This window comes from Augochlora pura, chromosome 5 (genome assembly GCF_028453695.1).
Source record: "Augochlora pura isolate Apur16 chromosome 5, APUR_v2.2.1, whole genome shotgun sequence".
In the NCBI taxonomy this organism is placed as follows: domain Eukaryota; kingdom Metazoa; phylum Arthropoda; class Insecta; order Hymenoptera; family Halictidae; genus Augochlora; species Augochlora pura.
The window spans coordinates 17,877,227-17,896,083 of record NC_135776.1 but is presented as its reverse complement, the minus strand read 5'-3'; the positions used below and the strand labels follow the sequence as shown (position 1 = coordinate 17,896,083).

Sequence of the window (18,857 nt, the reverse complement as noted above, 5' to 3'; positions counted from 1 at the left end):
CTATCAATGTAGCAAACACGTGACGAATCGTTTCCATAAGGACTTGTTTCGCTCTATTATCGAGCAGGACGAAGATACTGCGAATTGCTTGGCGATACACCGAACGATTGGCGTTACCGTCGTACTGATGAAACAGAAATTGAAGCTGCGAATAAAAGCGTAACGTCTTTCTCGTATTCCGACCCGTCAGGCCGCCGCGCCGTTACTATTGTCTTTCCTGTCACGGAAATTGAAACGGACAGACACGTGCGCGCGGACCGAAGCGCGAAAAATGGCTGCAATAGGGATCATCGTTGATCCAGTTGATCGTTCCCCGACCGTCCCTTCTATTAGCCAGATCCTTTCCAAGTCGAATAAAACAGAAGTTTACGGTTCATTTTCTCTGATAAACATCCGTTACTCTCTGTTCTCTCCTCGTTCTATAAAATAAACGGCGCCTCGACTGTTCATTATCGGCAACGTTCAACCGGCTCAATATTCTCCGGGAAAATCGTCTTGGGAAGCGATATACCTGATCCTGCAAAGATTTCATTAGAGTGTGTTATTTAATAAATTGGAGAGCCAGTTCGTTGATTCCCTGCGAGGAATTTTGTTCTGTTTACCAGCGATCGTAGTCCGATGGAAACGAACCGAGGCTCGATTTAATCGAATAATCGGATTGGACGGGTCCTCCCGAGCAGAAGGATTCCTCGACGTTGCTTCTATATTTGAGAACAGCATTTTTCCGACGGCGTTTCCTCTACCTTAAACGTTTTTAGGACAAAGTCTACGCGAACGTCGCGCCATATCTGCGAACACCGCGATAGCATCGACGGTTTTCGCGCAAACAGTTGATGTTTGAACATCTGTGCATCAACGTCCGACGGCGTTGCCCTCGTGTCGCTAGGCTGTTTTACTCTCAACATATGTTCCCTCGACAACAGTGACGTGATTCCCCGAGAAAATTACCTGCGATTCGTTTGTTCAGCCAGCGTGGATCGTTTCGGCAACGATCGCAATCACTAGCATATGATTTAATTGCAGAAGCAAGCTGAAGAAATAAGTGATGATCGAGGCGATCTTTGGACTGGTCTAGCCTATGCAATCCTCGGAAATCTAGCTAGAATGACCGTGACGCGACGGCTCGAGAATTCGATCGAAGAACAACTTAGGTCAGTTCTGTTAATCGATCGGTGAAGATCATGCTATATTTCTAATGTTCAACGAAGAGTAATTAAAGATCAGCAGGTTCAAAGTCGTGTTCGAATCGTAATACCGTTCCGATTGCCGGCTCGACCACGGGGTCCGCCGGAATCGTGGAATTCCGGCCGGAAACCCTTGGATTCGCGCGGATGTTCGACACTATTTCTAGGATGGCGGAGCGATAGGACGAGTGGTCGCTTTCTTCGGGAAAATCCGTCTTTATTTCGACGACGCGGAGACGAATACTCGCGTGTTGAAATCGTTTCGACACGGAACGAGTTCCGATTGTTAGACGGGAACAAGGTTAGCGGAAAATCTCGCGCCGGAACGGAACAGAAATCGTCCGACGAACTTCGGGGCTGATTCGCTCGTCCCTGGGACCAGAATAAGAAAATATTTCGGTGCGGCGAAACCATCGTAGAAACACGAGCAACTAATTCGCCAATTTTTAGTTAGCCTCGCTCGATTAAAGTAAATCTCTCGATCCGCGTGTTTCATCTTTATCTCGTGTAGCTAATCAGAAGTCAATTTCCATGATTCGCTTGCTTGCGAATAGGAAACATGCTTTTCACGTACCAAAATTACAGTCTCGATTTCGGTAAGAATACGCCTATGCGACTGGGTTTCGATCGCCGGGGGAGGGACGAGTGACGCCACAGAACGTATTTTCCGCGGACGGCGAACACTAATTAAATTAGGGAAGTAGGATGTCTTCGCGGAGAAAGAGATTAAACTGTTGTCGACGATAATTGTCACCGGTGTGCTCTTTCTTCACGTTGCGCGCACCATAAGCCGTAAGCTGTAAGCCGTAACTCGCCATTTGACCCAGCCAATAATTGGCGGAATTTGCCGGAATTGCATCGCGTAACAATCATTTGACTGACAAAACAGAAGAAGAGACTGGACGTGACTATCAATTAACCACTAATTCAGCGTACGCGGAATGTTTATTTGATCGGTAAGCGTTCCTCAAGATCATTGAAACGAATGAGCCACAAACGAAAGGAGACCGCGACGCGCCCCGTTTATTTTTGAAGATCACCTACTATCTCGCGCATTTACCACGTGGTAGCTATGCCTCGTTGTACATTAATTTTCGAGCTCGTCCTTCGAGCCTACGTTTTTGCAAAAACGACAACGGTCTCGTTAATAAAGGCGGAAAGGGGTCGCTTTGTACCAATAACGTTAACACTAAACCAACCGAACAGTAAGATTGATTAGCGTGCATTGCTTGATAAGAATGAACAGATCTAATTTATTTACATTTCGGTACGGTTTTTGTTATAGCAGTTGTCCCAATAATATAATTTACGCAAACATTTTCCATGAAAATGTCTTAATTGTTCTAATAATTTTTAAAATAAGTACCGGTCATTTGTCTGTGGTAAGTTCAGTGTTAACGTATGCCTTTTCAATCCAAACGAAGCAGAATATCAGTAGTGTTCGGATGATAAAACAATTATAAAGGTGTCAAAGCCTGCTCGAATCTTGATCGATTTACACAGCAAATCGAGTGCTGTTGAAGTGTGAAATGTATTGTAATGATAAAAAGCTTTGGTCGTTGGAGCACCTGATAATCGATATTCTACTACGCTAATCTAGCATATTACTTCGAAGTAAACTAGCAAGTTTGAATGACGAATGGGAGAACGAATTTTCTCTCAACGTTGATTTTGTCCCTCGACGACAGATAGTGGTCCGGAAATTCGCTTCCTGTGTCCAAAATTAAATTTTTCTAGTTTCTCTGTGCACAGCGTATGCAACTATTATACATACATATTAATTAGTGGACTCGAATTATTTCAGCTAGTTTTAATAATTATTTAATTCAAATTTTTCGAAGAGTTTTAAGTATCAGATCCTTCTTGTATAAAAGCTTTTTCAATTACTAAGACGAGGTTATTAAGCGTTAAAAGCGCTTCGTTAAAAGCTGGTCAGTATTCGCACTTTTACAAATTAGAACATAAAAGCTTGCAAAGATCGTGTTTTATGAAAATGCTAGATTTTTTAAACACTGATACATATTTTTGACTTGATCATATTCCAGATGACGTCGACGTGAATTCAACGACCTGCCGCGCAATAATCTTAAACCTTGAGAGAACGCTAAAATAATTTTGGTCACAGAAAGCGAATTCCGAGATTCACCGTGGGACGTTGAGGATGCGTGACAAACGGGCAAGCTCGTAGAGAACCGGTGATTTTCACAGCTGTGCTCACAGTACACGTGGCAAATACAAAAGAGTGTTGGCAACGCGCCCCCGAACAGAACAGTGTCCCGAACTTTTCTTTGGGATCGGATAACGACACCGGCGATGCGATGCGATGCGATGCGATGGTTCGTGGCCAATTTCGAGGCTCAGTCGATCTCGGTTCTTGGTCAGAGAGCTTTATCCCTGCAAATGGTTCTTCCACCCCCCTCTACTTCCGGCTGTTTGTCTTTTATTGATCGGATTAAGAAAAAGCAAGCGATGGTCGTTTGATTGACACCGATCGAGAGGCCACTTCGAGGAGGTTCATCGTGGACGATAGATCACCGCGTGTCGTCGCGATTAACAGGATCGAATGGACGTGAAGACAGAGACCGGTGAGTTAAACCAGGTGAAACCAGCTTCGACCGATAATTCGGCACATGTGATTCCACAGTTTGGAGGGAATCCTTCCGGAGCCGAACGAAGTTTCTTCTTTCGTATCGCAATCGTACGCAATGTTTCCGCGGTTCGTGGGTCGTTCATCAGTCGGCTTTTCCTACAACAAAAAGAAACATCCTTCGGTAACTTTGAATTAAATTTCAACGACGGTGTTCTCGGGGGTGCCGATTGCTCGTGAAGATTTGCTCTTGACATCGTTCTAACCGACCGAAAATAATCGTTGGCCAGTTGGCGCAATTCAAAGCGAGCCTGAATACGTGGTTCTGCAACGCAGTTTTGGGGATCGTACACGCGCCTGGTAATCTCTCCGTACAGTTACCGAGTTAATTGCCGGTATCAAAGAATCGATAAGGCGTGACTGTAACGAGTCGAGTCAGGCCAAGCGAGTGGCTGCGTCTAGCTATTATCCGTTGATTTATCAAGGCGATACGCGTGGTTGCGGTGTCAACACTCCGAGGCTTTTTATCGCGTCTGTTCCCAAAGTTATCGTCGCTTCGTTAAAACAAAAACTCCTCTCGCTGAAAACTGACCGGGGACAACGATAAATTGGCCCAGCCGATGTGGAGCCAGTTCGCCTAAATTCTGCGGATTCCTTGGTCGGACGACTATCATTTTCTTTCGGCGTTTACCAGCCATCGGACAGGTTTTCCTTGCATTTCTCTCGGTTCCCTTCACTTGCGCCTCCCTCGGCCGAGATGCAATATGCAATCAGAAGAAACCTGTCCCGCTGCTGTTCCACATCGGTCGGCGGAACAGCAATTCGCTGCGTCCGCAAAGATACTTCACGATCCATAGTGTTCCATCGCGGGAACTGCCCCTACGACGTTTCTATCGCCCCAGAGCAAGACAAATATTTTTTACAATGGCAAGTTCAGCAACGAATCTCTTGTTCCTGGTCAACGAAATTATCGATTCCGACCGACGCGGGCGGAACGCTGATCGGAAACAAAGAGAAAGGGGACAAAAGAATACGTCGAATGCTTTAAATAGCCGGAGCACACGCACGGTGGAGCGGCACACTTGCCATGAAAAATCCAAGTAAATGAACATTGAACTTCGAGTGGCTGTTAATCGGCCAACGATGTAACTTTTCCAGTCAACAATTGGCAATCGACAATCGCGTCAACTAGGTTATCTCGCCTTAGGCGTCAACTAAATTCCTCTGCCATGTGCACGGGCCACGATAACCGATATCAGCCTTTAATTCTTGGACAGTCCTTGACGAACAATCCGCCGATGTCTCTTCAATTTCTAGATCGAACCTGCAAGTCGTGGAATAGTTTGTTAATAAATGACGCTTTCGTTGCATTCTGCGCTAATCCGCGAATATTGGAATTCATCGGAAGAAAGTCGAGTTTCACGGTGACGAAAATCCGAGGAGGTGGAAGGGAATGTGTGCCGAGGTGAATAAAGGAGGAAGAGTGAATGGCGTCGCTGTTCACAGCTTCATGCCTGTCAAGATGACATCTAAAACGTGTATCGTTTGCAACCGGTACTTTTCGTAAGGAGACGTAACGAATAATGAACGACAAAAGTTGCCGGAATGCTATGGGCGTTTTTGCAGACTGAAACTTGAAACGACGATTATGTAAATCTGCTACTATGTAGCTAGATTTTTATGGAGCAACCCGGTTGTAATACGGCATCGACCCCTTGTTGTAATGGACTGGAATGTTTAGGCAAATTGGTGAAAAAATACTGATTTTTACTATGGGTATTTATCAGTTTCTAAAGTTAGATTAGAATACTTGGGGTGTTATTACGTAGAATTTGTTCAGAACTAGGCAAGAACTCCTCTAGAACTAATTCAGGCATTTAATTTTTAGTTATCTAATTTTTATATAATTTAATTTATTTATTGTATACTTGAACGCAATTAATAATGCTAGTTCAATGCCTAGTTTAAATACATTTTTGCACTTTACTATTTCAGTCATATTAAATGATATAACGCAATCACATTATAATATTCCACTCTCTTATCATCAATATTTAAACATTAAAGAAAAAGATGTCATGCAATGAATGTAAATTTTCTTGCTCGCCTAAGAATTTATTAATGAAAGTAATGCTAATCAATGTAGCTGTAAAAGAAATCGTAGTTCAAAAGGTTGACGTCAGTGAATAAGTCTGCAGACTTATGTAATCAAAAGAAGACATTCACTGAGCTATCAACTATTCTTAACGTAACAGATAATGCTCGGAGAAATAGTGCAGAAAGCATTATTCTACTCGTGCAATTGATATTACAGGGTGTAAAAGATTCTTATAACTATATCGACATTCGTCATCAAAGGGTTAATATTTCGTAAAATAATGATATCCTGAAGTGAAAATGTTCGTCTCTTCGTCTCCGCAAATTGATTGTTCATCGCGACGAGGGGGTCGCGCGCCGTATCATAGCTAGCAACCCCATAGAGGAATCAAGGGTTAGTAAAACGGGTGGAGCGTATGGGAGGTGGCTAGTTAGAGGCGGACAGAATTGCCATAGCATCGCAGAGGTCTCTGATAGAGTCAGGAAGAGAAAAGCGAGGCCGAGGCGAAAAAAAAACGGTTGTTAGTGTGGCCCGTGAATCAGAGGGGAGGCGTACAAGCGATTCCTCGGAGACCGAGTCGAAACGGGAATCGGAGTGTGTAGTTTGTGTGTCGTTCGTGCAGCTCATGCAGCTCGCGCAAGGCCGTCAGCGGCGACTAGCGTTTGGAACCGAGCGGGAATCGATGCGAGAATCGACGCCGGAGTCGGCGCGCAACGATGAGTTAGTTTCGCGCGCGTACGATGTCGGGCGATATCGCTCGATTGGAACACGAGCCGGCCGCGTCCGACCCGCTAGTCGCTGGGGACGCTGTCTCCACGTTGCAAGGTAAACCCGACGTTCATCGTTCATCAGTCATAGTTCATAGTTCTACGTCAATTCGTACTTTATTAATTTCTTTTCCTGCTCCATTTTGTTTGTGTTCGTAATACCAAATTGTGGCATTTCCGTGAAACCGACTTTGAATCGGTCGAAAAGTGATCGAGAAGCGATTGAGAAGTGTGGTTCCATAGATAACATCGTTGCTTTTCAATCAATAATAGTTTTTTGGAAAAATATTTCCGACGTTGTGGCGATCATTGACAATTTTCGACCGAAATGATCGAGGGAGATCCAGAGATGGTCCAGAGGTAGTTTTAGATCTAGCGCTGACATCTCGCTGAAGAGTTTCTCCTTGGATCGGTTCGTTTCCGATCTAATTTTCGTTTTTTAAATATCTTTCGTGTTGCTACGGTGTCTTATAAATAAAAATAATTGTCGGATCACGGTGATCCGAAAAAGAAGGTGATCGAGGTGGTCCAGGGGCGATCGAGCCGCAGTATTTTTCCATAGGCGTCTCGCTCAACGGTCGTCTGTATCTCTTTTGAGGCGGGCTGTTCTTTTATCGTGATCTCGATCCAAAATCGCGATTAGTGAACCTGAGACTCGATATATCAAACACTTAGGATTCATTCAGAGACTTCGACAAAGTTCCAGGATGTTTCCTTCATCCGACGTATTGTTTCCTTCCTCTGCATTCTTTATTCTAGTGCTTTTGCACGATGCATAATTGATCAACCGCTTCCCCGCGTAACATTCTCGCCACCTTCTGAAACAAAGGAGCAACATGCATGAAAAACGAGTTATTGTTTCCTCCAACGACTTCGCTTCCGTGAACGCACTATTGCCACAGGAGTTTTCCTGTTAAGCACACTTGTTCGAACGAAGACATTGATTACACGATGAGCGACAAGCCTTGAGAATCGATTTCTGCGTGCCGGAGAACGTTCTTTCTAATGCTGTGCTGTTGGAACGGCCGTAGACCCGTCGGAAGGACGATAGACTCGAGACTAAATCTGCGACTTAATAGTCGTTAGCTGTGTAGATTACAAATTATGTTCATCCAAATGGTGTCTGCTAGTTGCAGCGTTCAAGTCAGAAACAATATGTTCCGGCATCATATTTCAAATTTACGGAGGACTTCTGATATATAGTTAACCCCTGCATTACAAGATCGTTGATACTTGACCATTACTATAAATATAGATACACAATAAATAATTCCTTCCTAATCGACGTAGTTCGAAGGAAATCGTAAGGCAAGGGTTTAACAAATAAATTAAGTCACTGACAAAATTGTCCCCTCTGGTAGAAACAATTTCACGAAGAGAGAAAAGCGGTATTTGCTGACGTGCACAAAACAAAGAGACAATCGCAGAGGTTTTCCCTAGTGGCCTGGGGGCAGACAAAGCGATTTATTGGAATGAGAAGCCGTGGACACGTTGACGCCGCTTTGTCGGCAGCAAGTCTCACCACGAGAAGTCGACGAGTCTCGGTCCCGACGTGTTTAGCCATTTACTGGCGCCGCGTGGGACGTTTTTATTCCCGGAATATAAGCTAGGCGGGACCGTGGAACTTTCACGACCGCCTGTACATCGTGTTTTCTTTCTCTCTCTCTCTGTCTTTCTTTCTTTCTTTCTTTGTCCTTCTCTCTCTCTCTCTCTCTCTCTCTGTTTCTTTCTCTCTTTCTTTCTTCAAAGCGTACGATTCTTTAACGATCGGCAATCTTCTTGTATGTTAGTAGGTACCAAGCCGACGGCGGAAAATGTGGTGCAAGATGCAGTCGACCAAACAGGTATCATTGCTTTTGTACTCCAAACATGGAAAAGAAATTTAACCATTTATTTAACACCCTAGTGTCGTTTGTTTCTATTTGGAATATTTTTATACGACATTATTAATACCCAACTACACGGGAAAATATTTTGAAAATAATCCTTTCATTAACAACAATTCGGGATTCGTTAAAAATTCTGGAAAAATTGGCTTCGACGGTCTGTAAAGTTTCTTATAGTTCTTTATATCAATAGCGCACACGCGCTTTATGCAAAGCTCGGTATACATGCATCTAAAATCCGCATTCTAGTCATTTAAGTCTACTATATTGTAGCTATGACGAACTCGGCTGCAAAAGCAGTATAGAGAAGTCGAGTTATCAGACTGTCGCTTGATAAGACGATACCCAACTTATCACTGTCGCTGGATACGCGAGCCTTGCGCGCTCCGATTTCGTTCTCGAAAATTCGTTTCACCTTGTTAGAATCGATTACGGGAACAAATTAATTGACCCGAGCAGGGAGTTTCCCATGTTTACCATAAGCTTTCCTATCGTTGAAACTAATTTGCTCGTTTCATTTTTAATCTTTAGGGTTCGGCAAGTTTAACCTTAAGGTCATGGCTGTATGCAGCCTGATCTTCATGAATGTGGCGTTCAGTATTACTAGCATTGGATTTATATTACCATCGGCAGCATGCGACTTCAAGATGACCACGGTTGACAAGGGACGTTTGAGCGCCGCTCCCATGTTAGGTAACTATCATCCCAAAAATATGTACTAAGTCAGCAGTCTGTATTAGGAGTTCCAGTCGAATACCACGGATCTAGATCTTAAAAATAATGATAGAACAACAGTTATTATACCTGCGAGCTGGCCTACTCGGTAATCAATTAGAAAAGGGTCTACCTCACCGATTTTAATGACTTTCAAATATATTATCAAAGGCATTGTTCTCAAAAATTCTCCTCTTCAAAATCGGTAAGAAGAACCCCTTTCCTGAATAATCACAGTCTAATCTGTGTAGAATAAACGTGAACTGCTTTGAGCGCGTTTCTTGCCGTTACCCTTGACCTTGATAGTGGCAGGCCACTGCCAAACGGCACGATCCTTTTGGAACGTCCTCTAATATAGTCACGGCGGAAACAGGCGTTTCTCTCGACTTCCCATGTGGTCGACAAACAGAATTTACGATGTCCGTCGCTTTCCCGACTTTTCTTGGCGACGTCGTTTGTTTTACTAATTCTCCAAGTTAGAACTCGACCGTTTGCGGACACCGGCGAATCTGAGTCACTAGAGATCGTTTGTCCTCGGCGGGAATGGCACCTGCGCAAAAATGGCACGTTTAATAATAGCAAGAACGGTGTCGCAATTTTCGTACGAGTTCGCACCGATTACAGTTTAAAGCTTAAACAGCACTCTGTTTGCAAAACTTGTCGGATGATAGTCGAAATTGATCGAAGGTACTGGAAGCACGATTGGGCATCTGGACATTTCTCACGCAGTCGGTTGCCCGTACAAAGTGAAACGGCCCCCTAATTGCGGAGCTTTCTAATCGCGGGATACAGGAGCCATTTTTGCTTGTCGATTTTTGTTCCGCTGGAACGTGTAATGCTGGCGTGCAATCAGCGAAAGCATGGTTCCCCTTATCGCCGGAATTATACTTTCTCGCGTGACATTCAACGGCATGCATACACGCCCCCTTCGTTGCAACTTCTAGACATGTCGACTGTATACCTCGCTTCAAAAATTACGTCCCCGGATGTATTATCTTTCGCTCGACCGTTCGATCTCGCGAGGATCTGGAAAATTTATTACCAAAAAATAAACGTGCGGTAAAGAAAATTTCGTTTTGAGTTATTATCGTCTTACCTTTGTAATTATTAAAATGATAATAAATGATGTTATAATAATTAAAATGAGTCCAAACACAATATAAATCATACTCATTTAAAATTCAAGTCATTTCCGGATTAATTGATAAGTAAACTGCGGATGTTTATATTAAACGAATAAAACTTTAACTGAATAATGTTTCATCATTCGAGGATATAAAAAATATATTATAAAGTCAACATAATTATTTTTAGAATGTTCCGTGTAATATTAAATAGATTTTTGTGTGCTACACATTGAATACAATATTAAATATATTAATTAAACACAATTTTACGAATTCTCTAATATCTATGTAAGTGCATATTCGACAAATCGATTCTGCAGATACTTTATTATATCTTGCATATATTTGCATATTTTTGTATATATTCTACATATTTATTGCATATCGTAAGTGCATAAACTTCTGCAGTCTATTAATAAGCAATCCATTACAATGCAATTTTCAATAAGCATTTTATGATTTATATCGCGTTTGGACTCATTTGAATTCGGATAATTTTAGCTATTCATTGTCGCTACAATATAGAACAGCAAGACGAAAATGTCTGAAAATGTAATTTTCTTCATAAGACGTTTACTGTGTTCAGTCGCGGCATCCTATTAATATACGTCAGTTTCCTTTATTTCCACTGCAGTCACTTTCTATCCTTGTCGACCGAGATCAAGCTTCGCCGAGCTCGATGCACTGTGGTGGTAGAACATTGGAGTTGGATCGTTTAAATTTAACTGTGCGCATTTCGTATAAAAACGGTGTTGTACATTCGAAACTAGTAACATAATGGCAGCAAAATTTCAGAGTGTAACACACGTGACCGCAGAATATCGAGCGCGTGTCGTAGCCCTCGGAGAGAAAAATTTTCATTGGAGTGAGTCGCGGAGGCCTTTAAACGGCACGCGACATAAATTGAATGAATCGGCTCAGGGACGTGCGAACATTTTCAGGCGCCGCGGTCACCGCAAACGACCATCACAAACGATCACAACAGACGGCCAAGGAAATATCCAGAAATTCTTACTTCTACCAGCCCCTATCTCGGACGCGTTCATGCGTGTCATGGGAGTATCACGCACAGAAACTGCCGCAAGTTGTTTGCTGGTGTATCCACGCTTGTAAAATAATTTTCATTCGATCCCATTCCACGTCGAACCGATAAAACTGCTTCCGGCACGTTGAGCCTGCTAGTTAGCATATCTTGTGCGAAACGATAAATATTTATTGTTGGTCGAATCACTGACGCGTTCGCTTACATTCCGCCTCGGGAAATTTAAAACTCATCGCGATACTCCCGACACAGGGTGTCCATGAAATAGTAATCTGCCAAGACGATTCAATGCACGGTGTCTAATCGGAATAATTACGTCTAATGTGACCGGACAATTGCTGAAACGTCCGAGTGAATTCGCAGGTATGTTGTGCGGATCTTACATCTGGGGCTGTTACGCGGCTATAAAAGGTCGAAGGATGTCCTTGCTGGTAGCTCTGCTGCTGCATGGGGTTTCAGAGCTGTTGGCGTCGGTGGTACCCCACTATTGGGTCTTCCTGTTTCTAAAATTTTTGAGCGGTGCAGCGTTAGTATAGCAATATTCATAGCGCTTGAGAACACTCGTCCTCTCGCGGTGAACGATGGATAATAGGACGAATGTTTGCAGGATGAACGGACAGTCGGCCGTGGTGTTTCTCTACCTTGGCGAATTTCAGCCGACCAAGTACCGAGACAAGATGCTCTCGTGGATGGAGATGGCGTGGGTGATGGGAATGATTATTCTGGCAGGTAAACACCTCATTCGTGCAACTATTTATGGTCCAGACAGGTTCCAAGAACCATCTCTGTACTGAGTAAATTCTTATTATCTGTGGCTGACCGCGGTAGAAGTATCTACTTCAACTGGGATCCGGAGCATTTCCAATCTCTGGTTCTCTCGCATACTATAAGAACTTCGTTCTTTTAACAATAGTCCATCCTCGTCGCTATTGCGAAAAATCATACTCTGGAATAGGAAGCGGATACTTATTAACATTAGGTTTATGGACATTTTTTGCACATCTATCTATATGTGTTTTTAACAAAAAGGTCATTAATTTAATTTAAAAATAATGTGGTTATGTGTAACATTACTAATTATTCTTGGGTCTATCGTTTTATGTGCTCACTTTAGGTTTTTGCCGCAGTATAAATACTTACGTGATATAATTTCATGAATAAAGTTGAATTGAAAAAAATAGAGGATAATAAAAAATTGTTGTCCAACTAGTTGTCGTTCACGACGTACGATTTTTCACCGACCTGCAGCTATCTGACAAAAAAGAGTTTAGATCAAAAGTTGCAGCGTATGAAATATGCAATAAATAACAGTACAAACTTTGAGAAACAGTTTGCTTTCATGGCGAAATCGAGATTACCTCCTTGGGTTTTACAACTAAGTACACATATTTGTTTTCCATATTGTAGAGGATATCGAGACGATTTTTAACACTGAAAAGGTAAAGTGCACTTTAATAATTACATGTTCGAAATGCACTCTGCCAAATGCAAGTGCATTTTTAGTATGTTCCAGTCATATGTTTACATCCAGTAGTCTATTCGGTGTAAAGTAATGTTTTCACTACCTTAGAGTCCGATAAGACGAAGAACTAAATGTTTCACATTTCCACTACTGTAAGTCGAGTAGTATGTTAATAAAAATATCATGTAATATGCGTGAGAGCCGCAGGTTAACGACCGGAAAATTCGCTAGCGTATTAGAATTTCGAAGCGACCTCCGAAATCGTAGCAGCTGATCGCTGTTTGCGAACTCCCGTGCATTAACCTCACCCAACGAACGTGTGCGTGCGTGCATGAGCGTCGCGTTGTTGGGCCGCAACAATGTTAAGGCAATCGGAAACGGTAAAAGTTGTTCAAAATATCGAATTCTACAGCATATTAAAAAATCCTCGAAAAAAGGGGGGCCACCTTTATCTATATAATATAATATATAAATATAAAAACCCACGCTAATATACAAATATTTTTATCTCAAATACGAAAAAAGCCTTTCGGTATGAAAACTAATTGTTCCTGATACTTTAACAATAGTAAATTCTCTCCAATTGTCCCTCAGCTTTTAAACAAAAATTGACAATTTAGAAAGAGGATATACAATTACTCGAGACAACTATAGAAACGAGCCTCTGTTCATTTTTGTTTAAAAGCTCGGTAAATCTTAATCGAGCAAAGCGAGAGTATCCCGCTAAGTTCGACGTACGAGCATGCAACCAGAGGTGATTCAACTACCGTTCGATTATGTTAACGTGTCCATTTTTGTGCGATCGTAGGTGTCGGATGGATCGTTATTCCGTTGGAAATAAACGTCGAGATTGCCGGGGTGGTGTTTCGCTCGTGGAACTTCTTCGTATTCATTTGTTCGTTGCCGGCGGTGTTCACCGGCACCTGGCTGCTATTTTTCCCGGAGACGCCAAAATATTTGGCAGAGACTGGAGAGAACGTGCAGATGCTGGATGTATTGATGAGGATGTACTCGGAGAACAGCGGGCAGCCGGCTAAAGAGTATACAGTGAGTGGTTTACTCGTCAAATAGTGATCGTTGACCGTTAATATCTTCGGCAAATATACAGTCGGCCGATAGTTCGCAATCTCTCCGATAAGAATAGAGACGAAACAACGAGAGTCGCTTGTAAAGTTGTATGCGTAGAGGTAAATAGGCATTCGAATAAAAATCGAGTGGCTGCAAACGATCGATCGACGGTGAACTTATGTTTACCAAAGAGACGACATGGTAGAGAGAGAAACTGATTTCTGCAGACGAAGCTGCGTAACAGCGGCAACAATAACTTAAACGACTTAGTGCACCGGATCATGCACATGAAGGAGGTCAAAGAAGAAACGGAGAAAAAGTCGTTTAACGCGATGATCGGGGACATCTGGATGAAGACGGTGATGATCTTGAAGCCACCGTTCCTTTGCCGAACGATCGTAGTGTGCTCGATCGCCTGTTTCGTCACGTCGTCATACTACACGCTGACCTTGTGGCTGCCAGAGCTGTTCCATAGGTACGCGGACTTCCAGGAAGCCTACCCTAATCGGACTGCCAGCGTGTGCACCCTGAAGAGCGCTCGAAACATCACGGAAGTGGTCAGCGATATATTTGCACTAGTCCTTTCTTCGAATTCGTTCTGTCAAAATTACCAATCGTAAATTATCGATTGCAGGTGCCGACCGACGATCCGTTTGGCTGTGAATCGAGAGTGCAAACCAGCGTTTTCGTCCATACGTTTATCCTGGGAGCCTCGTGCATTCCCACTGGCTTGATCCTACCGATGCTCGTCAACTACGTGGGATACAAGTTTTTCCTTGGTGAGTCTTCGTCGTATGGTTTCGACCACTGTCTCGAAGAACCAGGCAATTCGTTGAAGCAAACGCCTGTCAACACTGTGGACTTTTTGGGAAGCTGTACATTTTTCTTGATTGGATTCCAGTAATAACAGCGTTTGTGCCTGCTGTCGTGACAGCTTGCCTCTTCTTGGTGCAGACTTCCACTCAGAACCTGATTCTCTCCTGTGCCTACGAGTCGGTCACCTCGGTTTGTCTCAGCGTCGTCTACTGTGTTCTGGTGGACCTCTACCCGACAAACTTAAGGTGCGTTGAAGACTCTCAAAAAACCGAGTCCCAGAGAATAGAAACAAGGATCGTTATTATCATTCAACAAACTCTCGAAATGCGTAGGACTTTTCGACAATTGATCAAGTGATTCGCGTTGATTCATCGCATAGTTGCGATAAGCATAATTTGCTTATCGATCGCACGTGCTGATGAACCAATCCGAACGACCAGCGTTTCGATATCTCGGCTTCTTTTTTATTTTCGACTTCGAACGGGTCTTATCGGCCGCTATAAATACCTGCGGGCAATCGTTCTTTTCCCCCGGTTGTATTTAGAGTCAAGATTGGTAACGATAAACATCGAGTCGATCGATCTTGAACGGCCTCTCGAACAGTCTGCTATTCAATTCCGCCGTCGCCGATAAAACGATGTTATCGATAATTGAAGCAGGAAATACCGTTCCCTTTTAGCCACCAATTTCAAATTCGAATCAAACGGTGGAACCTCGCAACTTTTCGCATGAATTTGTTTCCTTCGTTTTAGAGCAATAGCGGCCGGCCTCTCAGCCTTTATCAGTCGAATAGGCGCCATAAGTGGGACGCTAATGATCGGCTACTTAATCGACGATTACTGCATGTTGGTCATCCTGATAGTCGCTGCTCAACTCTTCCGTATGTATCTCAACGACAGTAATTAATACTATCTTTAGAAAAACACGGACCAATCAGGCAGTGTCGTAGGTCAGCTGTGTGTGTAACTGAAAACAAGTGAGAGAATGAAATTAGAACAAAATTTTAAATTAACATTTCAACATAAAAACATAAAATGATGTTAATTGTTTTCAAAAATGAGCACGGACATCTTACAAGTTCGTTTATCGTTTCAGTGAGCGGGATACTAGCTCTGTTCACGCCGGGCAGAAAGAAGCCGCCGAAAAATCCGGACAACGAGAAGTCCTAATAAAAATGGGAACCATGGTTATCGTCGAAGAAAGCTTCCGAGGAAAATAGAAGCTTCCTATGTTCGCGACAGCGTATTACGGACAATCAAATATTGTATTCCGTAGCGATGCAAATGCATTTTATTTAACAAAAATATAGGTCGAAATCGCGCAACGAGAGTTGTAGAAGGAAGAGCTTGCCTGTGCAGTTAACAGACTGCGCCATTCGAATCAATCGGATCAATTTGGAAGTTACTTAAGCGGTACTTAAATCGTATTATTTAATGCTCGTTTCGCCGATTGCTTCCAGTGTCGCGAAGCTCCCAATGTATAAAAAAAGATTCAAATAATTGCAATTATTCCGTGGTCGTCCTCTTCGATAGTGAATGTATGCCCGATCGCTTGCTAACGCCTGTCTAACGCACAAACAACGATCACTCGTAAAATACTCAATAAGACGCGGCTTGGTTCACATTTGGTGTTCGACTCGCTCAGTATTCGTTCGAGTTCACCGATGAATTTCAGCAGTAGCAATTAGTTTGATCGACGATACTCGGTGAGAAAGTCAAGCGGAAAATTGAGAATATTTGTTGGATGTTTGAATTCCGTGGATCCGTCATTGCATCTTTGCATTGGATGTTTCCCCGAGAACGTTCGAAAATTTGAGATGGGAGGAGAAACAGCGACGAAATATACATTATATGCTGTTTTAATGAAAGACCCGTCTCGGTAATTAGCGTATATCTAAATAATGATCCGGGACGGACTCGCAGGTGCCTTTTTCTCTGTCAACGCATTCCGCGGCGACGCGTGCCTGTACTTAATCACTTGAGAATCCACTGCTCAATTCAACAAGAATCTCTAATCGCAGAAACGCGTCGGAAACGCCTTGCAACAACGAGCTAGAATCTATTACCATCGGCGCGCCCGCGACGCAAGTTGTCCGTGCCTTATTATACTTTATTTTTTTGTATACGAGACTTTTTGTATTGTCTACTGTTTATCATGCCGGCCATTGAGGTGCAATAAAAAAAGTGTTCGTATCCTAGTTGGCCCGATTCGCTTCTCCCAATTTCCCTCGAACAATTACTATTACTAGTCCTATTACTATCTCCATTCACGTTGCCATAATTTAAATTTCGATGAAAAGAATATGAAGTGATCTACGAATAGAAGAGGATGGACTTTGGACAAGCCACAATGTCTACAGTTGCAGGAGTTCAAAACAATCCGGTGTATAAATTATTTTACAACAAATTATTATCCCGAAGCTAATGCCGACGTCTTTTAGAGGTTTTCCTTAAGAGGTTTTAAAAGGGGTTTTCCTTAAGCGCTTTTAATTGCAGGTCTAGTATGGAATGCGTGATCCGACGGAAGATAAATTGTTAGCCGTTTATCGTTGCTTCATCGTTCTCGATAACATTCGCAGGCAATATCGATCTTCGTATGTAGATATCCGAACAAGCGTCGCATGTGACACCTTTCATTTTTTATTTCGATCTGAATTCGTAATCGGGCAACGCGTTTAACCCGACTTAGGACCAAGAACGGAGCCCTTTATTCAGATCGGAGGTCTCCATTTCATCGATGGACTCAAGTAAGTCGGAGGATCGGTTCGTCCAACAAGCTTACACTCGAAGAAGAACAGCGGCATAATCGGAAAGGCGTTTGACGCGTCTACCCCGGTAGTAATGAACAGATCGAAGGAGAACAACCCCACCCCTAGAAAGAAGGCTAGCGCGCGCTACAGGCAATGTTTGCCGAAGCAGGTCCCAGACATGAATCGAGACGGTATTGCAGTGCACCGCGTAAGCGCGACAAGACCGTCGACCGAATTAGAAAGGAAGCGGAGGCATCGGTCGCGATTCGTGCGTTTCTACATAGGTAGATGAGAAGAAAGAGCGGTTGTCATCGGTAACAGCCGGTCAACCTGGCTAGAGACAAAATTAAATAGTCCTTAGCCGTGAACCGAGGGATCTAATAAAGGTGTCCACTCGGGGGCTCGTGTCGTAATCCGGAACCCGACTTATCGAGTCATCGTCTGTTGTCATTGCCCCCCGTAGTCCCGACGATTCCGGGATCGACGTGACACAACGCGACTGCTTGGCCAAACAGAACGAAAACAAACTGGGAGAGATAGACATAGAGTGGTAGAAAGAGAGAGAGAGGGAGAGAGAAGGAGAGAAACAGATAAAGAGAGACACGCGCGACATCGACACGTGCGGGGGAATAAGTCGCGCACAACTGTCAACAACGATCAACAGCCCTCAAAACATTAAGGACCCGAGGATTTATGAACGATCAGGGATCGAAGCAGGACAGATCGAGCCGTCGATCGCCGACAGTCAGCCAGCAGCAACACTGAACGTCCTCGCGATAGCCAAAACCGATCCGGTAAGAAAATGTAAAAGCAAACACAAACACTCCGTATGCATCTGCAACGGTAGCGATCACTTCGCGATTTCTTTTCCGAGTCGGCTTTCTTTTTATATTCACCTGTCCGTCCGTCGTTTTAACCAACCGCCCGCGCCCCACCTGACCACAAACACCGTTGACATTGAAACCAGGCCGAAATAGAGCAAATTTGGATTGCAGCCATTTCGCGACCAGCCTCTTTGAGGATCGGACACACGGTTTCGGGGTCGTCGAAGACCCGACGAGGAGTACTATACGCTCGCGATGGAAGTTTCGCCGTGATTTAGGCCCTCCAGAATTTTCGGTTCGCGTTTAGGCCATTTTCATCGGTTCGGTAAAATAAAGGCATCGCGTTTATGATAGTCGATCGTTTGGCAGCCGATTCATCGATGAGACAACGACGAGAGCCAGAATAGCTTTGGTATATAATAAAAACAAGACCATGTATGTAAATGCGGACACTGGAGGACTACGAAATAGAAAATCGTTGATAGACCAGACACGTTGCACCGATGACGGAAATATTACGACGGCGAACGGAT

General features: G+C 43.4%; 1 protein-coding gene across 3 annotated transcripts; it reads left to right on the top strand.

Annotated features, from left to right (window-relative positions):
• Positions 1 to 3,563: 3,563 nt before the first annotated feature.
• LOC144470000 (synaptic vesicle glycoprotein 2A) lies at positions 3,564 to 16,948 on the top strand. 3 transcript variants are annotated; one of them, XM_078180762.1, is made up of 11 exons: positions 3,564 to 3,769; positions 8,430 to 8,480; positions 9,054 to 9,215; positions 11,769 to 11,931; positions 12,013 to 12,134; positions 13,676 to 13,914; positions 14,163 to 14,492; positions 14,570 to 14,714; positions 14,837 to 14,996; positions 15,504 to 15,631; positions 15,847 to 16,948. In XM_078180762.1, exons 1-11 carry the CDS (start codon positions 3,748 to 3,750, stop codon positions 15,918 to 15,920), a joined length of 1,596 nt encoding a protein of 531 aa, XP_078036888.1. In that variant the 5' UTR covers positions 3,564 to 3,747; the 3' UTR covers positions 15,921 to 16,948. The 3 variants fall into 3 exon arrangements, with proteins under 3 accessions (XP_078036888.1, XP_078036887.1, XP_078036886.1); XM_078180761.1 differs by having other exon boundaries at positions 8,427 to 8,480; XM_078180760.1 differs by lacking the exon at positions 3,564 to 3,769 and adding an exon at positions 6,458 to 6,694 and having other exon boundaries at positions 8,427 to 8,480.
• Positions 16,949 to 18,857: the final 1,909 nt, after the last annotated feature.